This window comes from Panicum virgatum, chromosome 4K (assembly GCF_016808335.1).
Source record: "Panicum virgatum strain AP13 chromosome 4K, P.virgatum_v5, whole genome shotgun sequence".
Taxonomy (NCBI): domain Eukaryota; kingdom Viridiplantae; phylum Streptophyta; class Magnoliopsida; order Poales; family Poaceae; genus Panicum; species Panicum virgatum.
Window position 1 is genome coordinate 34,351,790 of NC_053139.1, and position 17,636 is coordinate 34,369,425.

Genomic DNA, 17,636 nt, shown 5'->3' on the forward strand with positions numbered 1-17,636 from the left:
ATTTGGCAAAGTATGTGGCTTCATGTGGAGTTTGCCAACGAGTCAAGGCCGAGCATAAGACCTTTGCAGGGAAATTGCAGTTCTTGGAGGTAAGGCTGCAACTGAAGTCATATGCTACAATGCTGCATGGTACTGTCCAGTGCCCACTGATCGATGACGAGATCAATATATATGATATGATGCTGCGCCAGGTCGATGCCGTCCTCCATTGTCTTGTATTAGCCGCCACACAGTAAAAACTGAGACGCCAGCCCAGACACCAAAAGCTAGCTGTTTCCGGCCGGCCGGCGGCGGCGCGTCCATTGATCACTGTCGCCGTCCGTGCGTGCCAGTGCTACCCACAGCAGAGACGTACCACGATCGCATACGCCTGCACGTTCCTGGCCGGTCGTTGCTGCCGTGCGCAGGGGAGGCCACGCGCACTATCGATCTCTGCCGTGCTGGCTCGACCGAACGCCCGGTCGACACGTACCCGTGGGCGCGTCGACGTCGCGGCGTCCAGCTCGCCGGGCATGCCTGCCGCGGCACCGGCCGGCCGGTGCTCGATCATCATGGAACATCGGCGTCCATCAGACCCGGCCCGGACCTGCAAAATAAAAGCTACCACGGGGCCAATTATCTTTGCATTGCAGGTGCCGCGCGACACAGCCCGTACACTGTTCGTGCCGCGGTGATCGATCGATCCAGTGGGCGCCGCGCATATAATTGTTGGGCCTGGTGATCTGTATGTGTGTGTGACTAGAAAAAGAGAATATATCAGGTGCAAACCAACCTAGATCAACATCCAAGGGGCACGGAGGATTAGGTAATTTTACAATTAACCACCCGCTCTTAGATTGGTAATCACACTTTTGCAAATCCTCCTCCCACCGTCATCCTGCGCCCCTCCCATTGAATGTTGATCCGATGACCCAGATTGAAGTTTGCATGATTTACATGAAGAGGTTGATTTGCACCTGATATGTTCTTCTAGAAAAATGTCGCGCCCTTGGCGCCCCCGAGAGGCCCGTCATATATAGACATATATATCAGTGCTTATAAAATTTTGTTGCGGGCTCGGTAAAATTTGATTTGGGTTACAAATGTGTGTGTGAGGTGTGGAGCGTTGAAATATGTCTACGGATTGTCCATGCGTCTGTAGCGAGAAAGCATGTACGTGGCAGTCATTATAGATGTCGATGTTGCGGTATATGCAGTTTGTAAGTGTGGGAGGTGATTTAACCCGTCACCGATACACATTTAAGGGGGGTTGGTTTCAAAAGTCTTGGGAGTTTTATGTGAAATTGATGTTCGTTGAGTGTAGATTGCTTTCGCCAAAGTTCAGGGGGTTTTATGTGAAAGCGACATAGACAATGTCGATTGATTTTACCCAAATCCAGGAGTTCTTCATAAAATTACCGTCAATAGAGTACATGTCGATTTCTTCGAAGTTTAGGGGGTCTTTTGTATAATTTACATTCACGAAGTCCGAGGCTCTTTTGCAAAATTATCGTCCATGGGCTGCGAGTTGATTTTACCAAAGTTTAGAAGATTTTTCTTTTTTTTTTGCAAAATTTACGTCCCAACTGCTCTCAACCATCAGATCGGCCAATCCGATAGCCAAGATGATTTATGATGATGTGGCCACCCTCTGGTGCAAGGGAATGCACCAGAATTAGTAGGAAAGATTAGTGAGAGATTGTTGGGCCCGGTTCATAGATCTATACATAATACCCCTACTGAGAATTGTTTTTTACCGGTCCTGCAAATATTTCTATAATAGTGGTAGATATTTAAATTTAGACGTATGTGTGTACATATGTATATTAACACGCATGTGTAACAATGCTTATCGCAACGCGAAGACGGAAGGACAAAGCATACGTCCACAATGCGCAGATGAGAAAGGACCAGGCATATATATCTCGTCCATGTTAGGAGCCGTGGACGGAGCTCCAAATTAATACTAATCGATCCATGCATGCTCCATGTAGCTATTCTGCTGGCACGACGCGATTTTTGGTAGGGCACGCTAGCTTTCATGAATTATTGGTGCAGTGGAACTGTAGTGCCACAAAGCAACCGACGACACCCTGCAGACACGCACACGCACACGCACGAACGCACGCACCCAAGTTACACGTCAATCATCGGTCGAGCGTGCCAGATGCACATCATCACCAGCTAGCATATGCAATGGTCGTCGATCGATCTGATCTACGGTGGTTGTTCGATCGTTCGCTCTTTCGATGCGTGATCGATCGATCATGTACGAGCCATCTAACTGACGTTCGTGTGAGCGCACAGTGCCTGGCTGTGGCCATGAAAATTAATGCAGAATGCGTGCAACAACAAACACTGCCTGTACAATATTTTGAACTAAAGATGGTTGGAGGTGCACCTAAGGATTATCCACTTGCACCCCGCATGTAGCATTTAGTGTCTTGTAATCCTTTCAAAAATATTTGTTGGTCTTTAGTTTAATTCTTTTTACTATTACTAGTTGTAACCTCCGCATTAGTTATAAGACGGGGCATGCATGCTAGAAAATGAGAGAGACTGGCCATTTAGTTCAAAAATTTACACTTTGTGAGACTCCGCCATGTATATGCATACTGGCCATTGAAATATCTCCTCAGCATACTTGTTGGCATCCACACATGCATCTCTAGGCCGTGGGGAACATGAAAAGGATGCCTGCATGTGATGAAACAAAACAAACTAAAATTGAAAAGTCTGTTGAGCGGGAGGTAGGACGACAGACTATCACCTACTAATTAATTAATTGGTTACCAATACCAGAGGTGATGAGACGGGCACTTTTGTTATGGATCGATCTGCTGGTGCGGAGCGAGAACGATCAAGGCAGCAGGCAGGCAGGGGCAGGTGACGATCGATCAGGTAGATGGATGAGGTGAGATGGCCTTGCTTGCCGTCAGGTATAGGAGGTGACCGGCTGGCTGGCTGGCTTATAGTTAACAAAGATCGCGTCCCCTTTAATTCGTGGAGCTTTTGCCGGTAGGCGGGGAAGCCATCACGTGCACCCATCGCCTTCGTTCTTCCATCTTCCCGTCCAAAAGGGCCACACGCATCACGAACCTCCCTCCTCCCCCCTCTCTCCTGCTTTCCCGCAATGAACGTCCCAGCCTCCCCTCACTCGACACATCCACAGCATACCTCTCTCTTCCTTGCGTTCCTATGCACGTGCTAAAACTAATTACTCCTACTTACCAATAGCACTGGTCAAAAAGCATACGGTCCTCTGCATGATCAAGGGGTGAACGCACTGATAATGGTTGGCTGCAATTTGAGAATTTCTCTCCCTGCCAAAAATTTTCCGGTGACGTGCCAACAAATGAAGTGCCCAACAACAGTTCAAACATCCTTTTGTTTAATGTTCTAGTGATTCAATCATATAGTAGCTCGTAATACATGAAAGATGAATATCTTATCTCTTTTTTTTTTGCTTCAAGAAAACAATGCATGCATGGAACCTCCCAATCAATTTTCACATTTTGAGGAGTTCATCATTCCATTTCCTAATGCGTGGTTCTCCATTCTTATATATGATGGTTACAGTTGGAAGAACCATAGGAGTCGACATCACCTTATATCCAGTGCTTCAAATAAACCGTTATATACACGTAATTTCCATTCTTTTATTTTTTTCATTTTTAAAATGGATTTGTATTCCATTCTTTTATTTTCTCATTTTTAAAATGAATCGGTCTTCGATTTCTTAGACATTGTGATTGAAAAATACTTAAATGGTAGTCTATTGAAAGACATTTTTCATGAAGAATCTACGAACAATAACATCGTTATATGACAAAGATTACCTTCTCTCGCCTTAGTGGTCAAAGTTTCTGAAGTTTCTTCACCTCATGAATTTCTAGATGGAACCTTTTTGAGAATGTAGGGAGTACATATATATGTAGAGTTATCTGTTTTGGTTTCGGTTGTTTCGGTTCGATTTTCAGTTCTCCGTTAATTATGCCCACCCTGGTGGCAGCCCCTCCTACCTGCTGTCCCTAGAGCACAGGCAGAGACAAGGCCCGTCCCTGCCTTCTCCTGCAATCAGCCCTCTCATGCAACAAGAGTTCTGATCTTTGGTAAGCTGGGCTGTGAGTGTATTTATTTGTCATAATCTGATCTGCACATTATATTGGTGTGTACGACATTGATAATGGCTAGGATGCTCCAAAAAGGAGGAAAAATTATTTGCTCTGGTGAATTAAAATCACCTACTGATATATGATATGCATTCTACTGAATATGAATTCTACGCTGATCTGTTTCGCGTGGATCCATTTTACATTCGTAGTTAAGTCGGTGACATCAAATGTCATTATATTTTGTTAGCTACTAATACTATGTAAGATGGCTTTATGATTAATCCTTATTCAGTAAATTGTTTCTCAAGCAAGCTTTTAAATAGTTCCTCAATATTACCGGTGGAAAAAATATACTAAAAGGTCACTGAACTTTTTTCTGCAGTAATCGGAAAACCAATTGCTGCCTATAACCAAAGACACTCCCCTTGTGCTACATTATTATGATTATGTGTGTAGCTAGCTATTGTGCTATAGCTGCATAGATATAGTTTTAGTAGGCAATTAGAGGTGAATAGCAATATGATTAAATGTGATGGCCGCTGTCTTTCATGAGTCATGACATGTCGGGTTGGTTTAGTTAGGCTAAAGAGGACGTTGACACCCATGCTGGAAAAATTAGGTGCCAATCAATTAATCCATTTGAACAGCGTCAATATAATACATGGAGTACCTTATTATTTGGCATTATTTCCTCCATCCTTTCTTTGGTTTGCTACTTATTTCGCTATTAGGTTTGTAACTAGCTAGAGAGATCAGCACGTGATTGTATATCCTCATTCAGAGTGCCACATGCTTGTAGGCTTGCATCATCACGTGGGAGGCCCGGCTTGGAAAGTTCCATCTCACTGCTTCCTCACTGAACTCCAATTATACATATACAGATATATAGAGCTGCATGCATGTCGCATGTAATTATTATTTCCCAAATTAAATCCAATATTTTTCCTATTAACAAATAATATGAACTACATTAAATTTTCTAACTAAAGAATCCATTATATAAACTTGAGTGCTACTAAATGTTTGGGTTTTGTTTAAAGCACAACTAAGTTTGAACGTGTAATGTCTCATCAATTTTATTAGATAGCTAGGTATGCTCGTCATCCCCTTTTCTTAATGCTTCTAAATATGTGCAGGAAAAAGTTAAAAATATAATTATTCCCCTGTTATAATATTTTGTTTAAGCCTACCCTGTAGTAGAAAGGGTGTGTTTAGTTGGTGAAAATGTTTGGATTTTGGTACTGTAGCACATTTCGTTGTTACTTGACAAATAATGTCCAATCATGGACTAATTAGGCTTAAAAGATTCATCTCGTGCTAATCAGTTAAACTGTGTAATTAGTTATTTTTTTCAACTACATTTAATGCTCCATGCATGTATCCGAAGATTCGATGTGACGAGTACCGTAGGAAATTTTTTTGGAAACTAAAAAGGGCCTAATCATTGTATGAGCAATATCAATACTTTAATTAATATATAAGGTGAAATTTTGAAGTTCGTCAGCATCATCATAAGAGCATCTCCAGCAATACCAAATTAACTAGCTATAACTATATTAGGCCCTGTTTGTTTGAGCTTCTGGGGAGCTTTTCAGTATGAAAAGCCAGAAACTCAAACAAACAGCAAACTTATGGCGCAGCTTCTAGAACGACAAATGAAAACTAAAGCTAAGTTTATATGTAAAGCAGAAAAAGCTCAATTTTCTAATTAGCTTTTGCAGTTTTTTGAGTATCATCTAAAAACTATTGTTGGCTTATCTAAAGCAAAAAGGCAGCAACAACTTTTCATAAAAGCTCAAAAAGTTGCAGCTCAAATAAAAATGCCCTTAATATATAAACGGCAAAGCTCTTGCCGGTTCCGTTTAAAAAAAGGAAAAGTTTAGTTTACACCGTCTAACTATCACAAAAGTCCGATTTTCAATCTTCAACTACAAAGCCGGATAACAGAGACCATCAAGTGTTGGAACCAGACAAATTTAGCACCTTAGGTGGTTTCGAGTGTGGTTTTTTATTTTTTAAGAATTAAAAATATTCAAATTTAAACTAAAAAATTCATAAATAATTCATTTCAAATTAAAAAAAATATGAAATAGGTATCAAAAGTTTTCTAAAAATGTAAACTATCTATTGGCACAATACTTGTTAGTTATTTAGATCCAATTTTTTTATATTCATAATATTTAGTTGCTTGTAGTTATACCTATTAGTTTTGAATAACAAATATTCAAATAGAGCTATAATAGGTAGGTTATATTTTTAGAAAAATTTCTTTACTAGTTTCATATTTTTTTTGAATTCAAATGAATTAGTTTTGATTTTTTAGATCTAGTTTGAATTTTTTTTCAATATTTTAAAAAATTATAAAACCACCTTCCAAACCACCCTAAAGGCTAAATTTGCCCGATTTTGATAGCTGGAGGGCCTATATCATCCGGTTTTATAGTTGAAGGTTGCTAATCAGACTTTTAGGATAGTTGAATGGTGTAAATCGGACTTTTTCCTTACAAAAGTGCATGGAAACTACCTAGGCATGGCCTATCCTTAATTATATACTCTCTCCATATAGGATTTAGATGACGTTTTGGACAAGATTTGAGTCAAACATTGGGAATATAAATCATGAATAACTTTTAAGTTATTGAGTTTGAAAAAGTGAAAATTATATGAATAGATTTGTCTTAAGAAACACTTTCATAAAAATATACATATATCACTTTTCAGCAAATATTTTTATAAAAACAAATGGTCAAAATTATACTTTGAAGACCGTGTCGCTGTCCTAAACGTCATCTATTTCCTACATGGAGGGAGTATTTGGCGATCCATATTTTGTATCCCTAATTACGAAAGGCGCCAAATTTTACATCGTTAGCTAGCTTATAATTAGTTTTTTTGGCTGTACAAGTTTGAGCACTCGCTCTTACCCCATTGTGCTGTAAACTTTGTGATTGCGAACGCGTCCCACTCCCAAGAGAAACGTTTTCTCGGGATCCGATCGAGCATGCCGCGGGGTGGGGGGCTCAGCTCTCCGCGCATGGTTCGCAAGCCCAGAGTCCAGAGCACGCAGGCAGGGCAGAGCCCCAGGCTACTACCAGCTCGCTGGTCCCTGCGCACAGTATCCATTTTGTTTGTTGCGCCGTCCCCTTCCTCCAAAAGCTCCATCGATCGCCATGGCCAGCTCGTGGGGTGGAGCACAGCGCACAGTGCAGGCGACAGGCTGCGATGCGTATGTGCAATTTGCCATCGTCCGGAGACGACGAAAGGTTAAAAAAAAACACAAAAAATCTGATCGAATCCGGATGCCTTTTCCACACACACTGACTGAGCTGAGTGACTGCTGCTGCCCCTGCCCGTGAAACGCCGCATCCAGCGCCTTTTTCCCTCGGTCTCTCCGGTTCTTTTCCATTGCTCTCCCATGGCCCAACTTGCTTCCCCACCGGGAGGCACGCCCGGTTTGAGAGGAGCCGAGGCCAACAGTGCTCCAATGTGACAATTTACAGCCACTATGATTAGCATTTTTTTTGCGGGTACACTATGATTAGCATCACTAATGCCTCGTGAATAATTGGTCAGATAGATAGATGGTGCTATCATTTTCCCCAGATAAAAATCTTGAGGGGGACAGTTGGGCCAAATTAATTGCCTAGATGTTTTAAAAGCTTAGGCAGATAAACTTTCTATTGGATTTTATTCAGAATAAGAAGTGGGGATAGTTTTTTTTCTTGTAATAGTTATTAGTATATGTTGAATTACGGTCTACATCATGTACATATCTTTGGACTGGAAATTCAAATGTCATTACAAATGGATGATGGAACTAAAAGGAAGAAGGGACTGAGAGTACACAGGATTTACAAAATTGGCAAAAAAAAATACAATACTTCTCCGTCGAGATAGTAATTAGAAGGGTGCCCAAGTCCTTCATAACACCTTAACACCCCCAAACTATCCACGATGCAAAAGCTAAGCGAAAAAGAAGGAAAAAAAAGTTAAATTCGTGACCATCACCACTGGAGTAGTACTAGTACTAGCAGTAGTTCCAATTAATCAGAGAGTAAGAAAAAAATTACGGGGGCTCTTTGGCTTTTTCACCAATCTTGAAGCAGCCTACACAGTTTCAGGCATGGTCTCCTCACTGTTGGAGATCAATGGCTGGTAGCACTTCCGCTCCATGCCTGCCTGCTCCCCCTTCTCCGGCCTGCCTCCCTCTCCCGCGGCCGTCGCTGACCTGTGGGCCCCGGACCTCTCCACGTCGGCCGGCGAGCATGACGTCAGCTCCTGCGCCCGCAGCGCCTGCGCATCCCAGTCGGTGGAGCCGACGACGCAGAGCATGAGCCCGGCGCAGCACACCTGCGCCGCCAGGAGGCCCATCCAGAGCCCGACGAAGCCCACGCCGAGCCCAAACGCCAGGAGCACGGCCACCGGCATGCCCACCAGGTAGAAGGCGCCGAGGTTGACGTGCGCGGCGCGCGCCGGCCGCGCGCTGCCGCGGAGCACGCCGCAGCCGACGGTCTGCGGGCAGTTGCCGAGCTCGCAGAGCCCCACGATCGGGAGCGCGGCCGCCGTCAGCCGGAGGATGTCGGCGTCGGCGGTGAACATGCGCCCCCACGCGTGGCGCACCCCGGCCGCGAACGACATGGCCGCGAGCCCCATGCCCGCCGCGCCGGCCACGGCGACGTGCGCCGCCGCGCGCGCGCGTCCCGGGCGGTTGGCGCCCAGCTCGTTGCCCACCCGCGTGGACACGCCGAAGCCCAGCGACGAGGGGAACACGTACACCAGCGCCGTCGTCTGCATCAGCACGCCCATGGACGCCACCGCCGGCTTCGGGTCCGGTAGGAGGCCGCAGAGCAGGATCATCACCTCGTACCACCACCACTCCAGGCACACCGACACGCAGCTCGGCGCGGCCAGCCGCGCGAGCGGGGCCCACCCGGCGAGCCACTCCGCCGTTGGCGGCCCCGCCGCGAGCAGCGCCGCCGCCGCGTCGCGCCGGCCGACGACGTACGCGAGCAGCACGGCCAGGAGCACGAAGTTGGACGCCGACGCCGCGGCGGCCACGCCGGGCGCGCCGAGCCCGAGTCGCCCCACCAGCACGTAGTTCGCCGGCACGTGGAACAGCACGGCGGCGCCGGCGGCGGCGGCGAGCGGGCGCGTGATCCCCTGGGATCGGAGGTACACGCGGAGCGGGTGGATGATGGAGAAGGAGAAGAGGTCCGGGAGGGAGAAGAGGATGTACTCCTGGGCGAGCGCCGTGATCTCGCGGTCCTGGCCCAGGAACACGAGGATCTTGGACATGTTGAGCCAGAGCGCGGAGAGCGGCAGCGAGCAGCAGAGCAGGAAGAGGACGGAGCGGTAGAGGGTGAGGCCGAGCAGGCGCGGCTGGTTGGCGCCGAACGCCTGGGAGCAGAGCGGGTCCATGCCGAGCGAGAGCCCGGACAGCACCGAGTAGCCGGTGATGTTGGCGAAGGCGACGGCGAGGGACCCGGCCGCCAGCGGGAGGTCGCCGATGGAGCCCAGGAAGAGCATCGACAGGGCCGTCCGCGAGTAGAGCAGCAGCGCCGTCAGCGCGATCGGGAACGCGAGCCGGCACAGCGCCGCCGCCTCCCGGACGGTCTCCCCGGGCGCCGGCAGGGGCACGGCTCCGCACTTGAGCTCGCGGCCGCAATGGCCGGCCGCGTCGCCTTCCGCGCGCTGGGGCACCGTGACGTAGACGTGGTGGCCGCCCTTGCCGCCGCCCAGCGCCACCGGCGGCGCCGGTGGCATGGGGGTGGTGGTGCACATTGCTTGGTGGATCGGCCGTGCGCCGCAGCTTTGAGATGGAGGATGGGGAGCAGGGGAGTAGAAGCAGAGCAGAGCTTAAAGCTTTGCTTGGAGGTGTACTTGGCTGTGGGTGGTGGACACTGATGAAGAGTGAGTGCATGGGGTGGGGTTATATAAGGATGGTGGAACCTCAGTTTAACCTCTGAAAAATACTTAATTGGAGCGTGACTAACTTTTGTGCCTACATTTGATAGAGTAAACTTCTTTTTATCAAACTACTAGTCTTCAGGATAAATTTAACAAGTTTTCTGATATTCTGATGGTGCATTATGCCATTATGCATATGTAATCATTGTAATTCCTATGGACCCAATTGTACCACTGAACAAGAAATTCCTTCTTAGTCTTGTTAATCACAATGATGGACTTGGTACCGTCAGTCACAGCTTTACCTTTCTTTTGGGAAACAGAGGAGCCAGCAGAGATTCTTCAGCATTTTCACCTGTGTACTGTCCAAGACCAAAAAAAATAGTCAATGCTGTGAATTTGTTCGAGCACTTTTACTGTAAAAGAAGGTGGATTCCTCAAGGGCCGACACACCGAATTGATTGACATCTTGTTTAGTGTTTCAGTTTTACCCTTTGATTGGTTTAGGAGAGATCTCTAATTTAAGCAGTGTTTATAGCATGTTAAGTTTTCTATTTTTATTGCACAAAGTGATTCACTGCGCTATGGCTCTTGATGTTCTAGTAGAATAGAGCAGTGATGTGCAGAACTAAGATTGTACTTACTAACAGCAGTGATGTACAAGCCGTGACAGTATTGTGTCAGAGATGCACTGAGGAAAACATTATCATAGAACCAGGAGAGATCTTGTCGAATCCTTTCCAAAGCTCTCATTAATCCAACACGAGGTTGGCCAATGCAACCGGTGGTTTATACAGTAACTTCTGCTTGTGCACAACGATTTGGGGCATGTACAACGATAGCAGTCTACAAGTACTTTGTACGTCAAACACGTACAGACAGCAGAGTAGGCACTCATATACATGCATGTATACTTATCATACTCCTATGAGTATCTTCGAAAGATTAGACCAGCAGATTTGAGATTGAAAAAGTCACCAGTCTCGTATCATTATCGATGGGCATATATAGTGCTGTTAATTCCTGGAATAAATCTGAAAAAAAATATAGTGCCGTACCTGGATCGATAGGCTTTACCATAAGAAACTTAACCAAATGAGCATAGCTCACTGCTTTTAGTATGGGTGCACATACTGCTACTTACACTAAACCATGCTATTCAACAATCCTTGGCATGTGTGTCATTTCAATCGGTTCAGAAGTGACCGCGCAGAATTATGGTTGTGATTCAAGAGGTAATATAAATAACAGATTGGTACACCTATGCTTGCTAGATAACATGCCCTGCTACCACTATCGATATCCCTACTGCAAATTCTTCACAATTTTTTTTTCTCAGAGTTGAAATGTTTTCCGCTATGATTGTTTTGCAAGAGCCATGTTTAAGCAAAATTGTTTAATGATGCACAAGTCGACCATGTCATTTTTTCCCAGCTTTAGGTGAGACTCGACCGAACAGTGCGACCCATTTTCTTCAGAAGTGACCACACAGTTTGTGATTGAAGAGATAATGATAATAATATACATATAGCTTGTTAGACCTATGATAGCTAGGTAACATGCCATGTTACAGCTATATTGATATATTTCTTGTCTGCAATTTCCTTGGATTAATGTGTTTTGCCAATGCGTCTTAATTATTCGTGTAGACGAGAATGGACACTACTTTTGCTTGATCCAAGGAAACATCCACGCATAGCGGAGTCAAGTCCATATACTCCCTCCATATAGAAAATAGACGACGTTTAGGACAGCGACACGGTCTTCAAAGCATAACTTTGACTGCTTATTTTTATAAAAATATTTATTAAAAAGCAATATATGTATATTTTTATAAAAGTGTTTTTAAGACAAATCTATTCATATAATTTTCACTTCCTCGCAAAAAAAATAATTTTCACTTTTTTAAACTCAATAACTTAAAAGTTATTCATGATTTATATTCCCAATGTTTGACTCAAACCTTGTCCAAAACGACATCTAAATCCTATACGGAGGGAGTATATTGCTAAATTACCAAGTCGCAAACAAATGGCCTCTTTTAATTAGGTCAGTTTATTTGCAGTTAAGAATCAATTTGTTTTGGTTAATTTCCCACTTATTACGCAAATGTGATCCACATCATCGTCCCCACATACATTATCTTGCTCTTATATAGTATATGGATGGTGCATTAACCTTAACTACGTCACTCATGCATGATACATGCTTGTTGGAGGTCCGCAACATACTGAATTTGACTCCACCTTGGAGTCTAAGAGCGGTAGACACTAAAATCATCTCTCAGACCACGTATAGATTCCGTTTTCAAAGCTCAACATATGTATGAAAATCTAAAAAGATAAGCTTTCCAATACCACCAGTACCACATCAGTATCATGTCTGAGTCAATAGGAATAATCAAAATAAGTAGATGTTCCGAAGAAGTCGAGATGCTACCCCACCTCCTCTTGGGCCATTGGTACTTGTATCACGTTGGAGTCCAGTAGAGATACATTCAAGATTTCTTTGATTTTGCTTAGATTAATCTATAAAGAGCAGCTTCGTCATTATCAGTCTGTAAGACCCCAACTTATAAGTTTAATCAGTCGTTTACAATCTTTGTTGCACTCTTATTCATTCTTTCTTGTGTTATTTGATTGGGAAAAGTCCGCTTTCAACCCTGAACTATCACGATCATCCAATTTTGAATCTCGAACTACGAAACCAGACATACCGCCCTAGCGAACTAACGAAATCGTACAAATTATCCCCGAGCTCAAACCACCTTGGTTTTGAGCCATGTCACCTGTCCAACGTGGCCCTACTTACCTAGCGCTCGTGCTCCGCTGCCTCGACAGCGCGTCGCTCGTCGCTATCAGGTATGTTGGCCCTCCATCCGTGACATCCCGTCGTCTAGGTGGTCGTGGTGCCGCAGCCCAACGCGTGTGGCTCGGCACCGCCGCCGAGCTCCCGCACTGCCACCGCTCCTATGGGTGTGTTTGGAGATGGTCCAGCTGGTGTGCCCGCTCGAACCCCGAGTTGAGCGCAGCGGCTGCCGCACCAGCGCGCTGGGGCTGCTGCACCCACGGTGCACCGGGGCTGACGAAGATGGGGTTGTTGGCGGGTGGGCACGCCGGGGAGGAGGCCGGTGAAAACACAGCGAGGAGGTGCACGTGTGGCGAGCACAATGCCACTGCCGCGGCCAATACTGACAGGTGAGTAGTGGCTGTGGCCGTGACAGCAGACGAGGCCGAGGTCGAGTGGTGGTGCGCTACTGGGTGCGACACCGTGTGCGCCTGTGACTGAGCTCGCCCCATCATTCTTCATCCTTAGCGTGCTCGATAGGCAAGCAATGGCGACGATGTGGGAAGGATGCTGGCGGGGGAAGAGGAGCAGAGACGAGAGGAAGAGAGGATAAGGAGCAGTTTGGTATTTTCGGTGGGTAAAAACATGTGGAAGTGCCAAACTGGTAGCCGCGTCACAAAACAGCTGCCAGGTCATATCAAAACTGGGGTGGTTTGGGCTTGAGGGGGTAATTTGCACGGTTTTATTAGTTCGGTGATGTTAGATATTTGGTTTCGTAGTTTAGGGTTCAAAATCGAACGACCCTGATAGTTCAGGGTTGGAAAACGTACTTTTCCCTCTTTGATTTGTAGGCAAGGATTAGTCTTCATAGCCGGAGAGGTCAACCGTACACAGTTGATAACCAAAGGTGACATGGTACTTCGACTAAGGACTCAGGTCTTATTGATCAGTAGCCGAATCGCTTGGATATCTGGTTTCGTAGTTTAGGGTTCAAAATCGAACGACCGTGATAGTTCAGGGTTGGAAAACTTACTTTTCCCTCTTTGATTTGTAGGCAAGGATTAGTCTTCATAGCCGGAGAGGTCAACCGTACACAGTTGATAACCAAAGGTGATATGGTACTTCGACTAAGGACTCAGGTCTTATTGATCAGTAGCCGGATCGCTTGTATCGAGTTGCCACCAAATCGTTAGTTAATCCTAGATTGGGCACTCTCATTACATTCCGTTAGGGGACATTAAAAGAACAAGCTTTTAAAATATTGAAGGAGACACTTACATATGCACCAATACTCCAACTTTCTGATTTTAATAAGACTTTTGACCAAGAATGCAATGCGGGCGGCATTGGAATTGGAGGAATGCTACTTCAAGGAGGTAACCTTATTGCTTACTTTAATGAAAAATTGTACACGTGATCTCTAAATTATTGTAGTTATCATAAAGAGTTGTATGCTTTTGTAGAAGATTTTAAAAAACTAACTTTATCTCAAAGAGTTCAATATTCATTATGATTGTGAATTGTTGAAGCATATTTGTAGTCAGGCTAAATTGAATAAAAGACATGCTAAGTAGGTTGAATTTACTGATTCTTTACATCATCAAACTTATAATAAAAGGAAAGGATAATGTGGTTGTTGATGCTTTCTCTAGATGCTTGCATTAATGGTCATTGAATGCTCCCACCTTAATTTGCTCATTTTTAGCAAATGTCAAATGTTGAAACCATCATATCATATCAAACTAGCGTGGTGATTTTATAAAGTATGCCAAGGAAAAATTTAAAGTATGTGTAGACATATAGTGCACTTCAATGTGAACAAACTATTGACTATACATATAGTGCACAGTAGTAGGTAACACGGTGAGGTCATAACATATACTCCCTCCATTCCAAATTGCCAAATTGTAGGCCATTTTTGGCAAACCTAGATACATAGTACATAATAGTGTATATCTAGGTGCATAGTAAAACTATGGACCTAGAAAAACCAAACTAGCCTATATTAGAATAGAGGGAGTAATAGAAGTCTATAGAGAACAACAAATTAGTAGTATGATCAAGAAAATAGTTTTAGACTATGAATTAAATAGTGGAAATTATTAATATAAAAATACATAAAGATCACTAAATACATGAAATTACCAAAGAAAGTATCAAAAACTCTAAAGAAACAAAACTCCAATAATGTTGCACAAAATAGTATGAAAATAGTCACATTGACGATATCGAGTCTACTAAGCAAAGCATATCAAAGGCAAGACCTTACTTAATGTCCAACCCTAGAGAACCTATAGGATTTGGATCCCGGCATCTCACTACTAGAAAAGGGTCCTTAGTACAGTTGAAATCCGGCTTTAGTCTCAGTTTTCCAATGGCACTAGGGAACTGAGACAAAAGACGTCGGTCTAGGATACCGGGCATTTTATTACTCGGTGCCTAAGGCCTCCTTTGGTACCAGTTGGAAAAACCAACAGCTGCCAGAGGGGCCGCCATGCTAATGCGAGCTGGTGGCCCATTTGGTATCGGTTGGTCTTTCCAACCGGTACCAAATGGTTTTTCTCATTTTCTTCCAAATCCTATTTTACTTAATTTGTTTATTACTAGTTATTCTTTCAGAATTGCTATGCGTACCTAAGCTCTCCACTACTTTGCATCCATTCCTCGCGTTCATGTTAAAATAATGTATGAAAATAACTAAAAGTCACATACAATCATGTAATTAAGTTATTTAGCTATAATATTATTTACAAATATACAAATAACGCAACGTCACGATTACAATGTAAGTACTAGCCCCTTCACGACATCAATGCAGATAGTCTATTGATATGGCCATCATGGTAGAACTGGCCTCTAGAATCGAGGATCCCCTCAAAATGAATCCTACGAGCTGCTCCAACATGGCCTGTATCTATCCTCATCGTAAATTTCCTCCTTGATTTGCATCATTTATCATTTTGAAAAAAACTCGATATATTAATTGATCATTTCAATATAATTAGGAAAATGTAGTCGTGAATGTTGTGTAGTGTGTACATACTCTTAGGTCCTCTATCGTAGTCGTCCCACAATGAGTTCGCATACGTAGTACCCGCACCAATTATTTTCTTATTTTTTGTCTCGCACACTACAAGAGAAATAAATTAGTTATAGAATATTCATGTATACCTATGAAGAACAAATGAGATTAGAAAGATGTTCGTGACCCTACATACCGGAAAATCCATTCTAACACTCAATTCCTCCTTCCATTGACCAACTCCTTTGTATACTGACATGCCTTGCATACCAAACAGGATTCCAAATTTTCATACTCCACACCACAATAGAGGATGCAGTCATTAGGACAAATATGTATCTTTTGAGCTTCCAATCCTAGAGGACAAACAACCTTTCTTGCATCATATGTTGTTTCATGTTGTTTCGGGCAATGTGTTACCCTTAGGGAGTAGGTTTTTCATAAGTTTCAGCAACTCCTTGAATCCCTTGTCAGACAAACTATATGATGCATTCCATTGCAATAATTCCAATGTGGTACCCAACTTCTTATGGCCTTGTTTGCAATTTGGTACAACAATGTTATGTAGTCCTCTAACATACGCTTCAGATCCCTTGATTCCTTTTCAGTTTCGCAAACTTCCTTGTCGCACAACATCTGACCAAGATCATCTCCTGCGGCATGTCCTTCAGCTTCTTCAGGCTCACCATTGTTGGTATTTTGCAATGTCACGAATAAAATCTGCAAGCGCACGGATACCGCTGTAGCTTTCACCCAAGAGTATTCCAGGGTATCATATCCACTGAGGAACGTGAGTACGCTATCTACGGGTTCATGCTCATCCAAGGACACACGCCGGTGTGGAGAAGATAGAAGAGAGAACTTTCTATATCTAGAATCTATGCCTAGAAGAAGAGATCATGTCGCTGTTATACTTCGAGCTACCGGTTTCGACCTGCTTAAACAAGCCGATAGCTCCAGTAATAGTGCTCTATCCAATATCCGAATGTGGAGGATTACTAGGGCTCGAACAGGGCTGTCACCACCTGCCGGCTACCTCTACAAACCATGGGACTATTGGACAACTGAGTGGTATAGTCCAGCCTAGACACCACGTCTACGCCTTTCCCTAGTAACCTTAGCCCTGGCCAAGACTACCCTTTTCTATCCGAGGTCTTAAGTTAAGATCAAATACTACTCGCTAAGCATACACATCAACTAATATAAGGCAGAGATGATAACTTGCGATCTAAACTCTAATTCTAAATAAGCAAAGAAAGTCTCGAACACTTACAACCGAATAAGCATCCGTCGAGGTAGAAGCGGAGAAGAGTGCCAACAGACCTGGCACTTCCCCGACTCCTCCTCACTCTCCTCCTCTTCTTCTACACCTCCTAGTCTACCTAAGCATCTAGGATGAAGGCCTCAAACTCCAAGGGAGAAGGTGAGTTGAGTTGGGTGTGGTGTGTGGTGTGTGTGTATTCTCACCCCCTCCCCTTGTATTTATAGGAGGGAGCCACGACCTCTACCTCCTAGAACCGACATACTAAGCCAATGGGGAGATGCCACGTGGAGGCTGAGAGGCGGTGGGGCCCATGGGCCGTCGGCCGACCAAGGTGGTCGGCCGACCTGGCCCAGTGGCCCACCAGCCTCACCTTTGGCTGGGTGATTGACATGTGGACCCCTCATGCAAGGAAGAGTGGGTGCCAAGTTTCCTCCTTATGCATGACTGCCATGTGGGTCCTTTGATCCTCGTGCTTGCGTCTGATTGGTCAAGAGGAGTTTGCCTCAGATTGCTAATGTGGCATTGCGCATGGGCTAGTTCTCCTCCTCTTGTGTGGCTGCTA

The 17,636-nt window shown here is 44.5% G+C and overlaps 1 protein-coding gene across 1 annotated transcript; it reads right to left on the reverse strand.

Annotated features, from left to right (window-relative positions):
* Positions 1–7,836: 7,836 nt before the first annotated feature.
* LOC120704845 (protein DETOXIFICATION 52-like) lies at positions 7,837–10,059 on the reverse strand. The gene is made up of 2 exons (XM_039989377.1): positions 8,165–10,059; positions 7,837–8,057 (listed from the first exon to the last, which is right to left on the reverse strand). Exon 1 carries the CDS (start codon positions 9,873–9,875, stop codon positions 8,202–8,204), a length of 1,674 nt encoding a protein of 557 aa, XP_039845311.1. The 5' UTR covers positions 9,876–10,059; the 3' UTR covers positions 7,837–8,057; positions 8,165–8,201.
* Between the last annotated feature and the right edge of the window lie 7,577 nt (positions 10,060–17,636).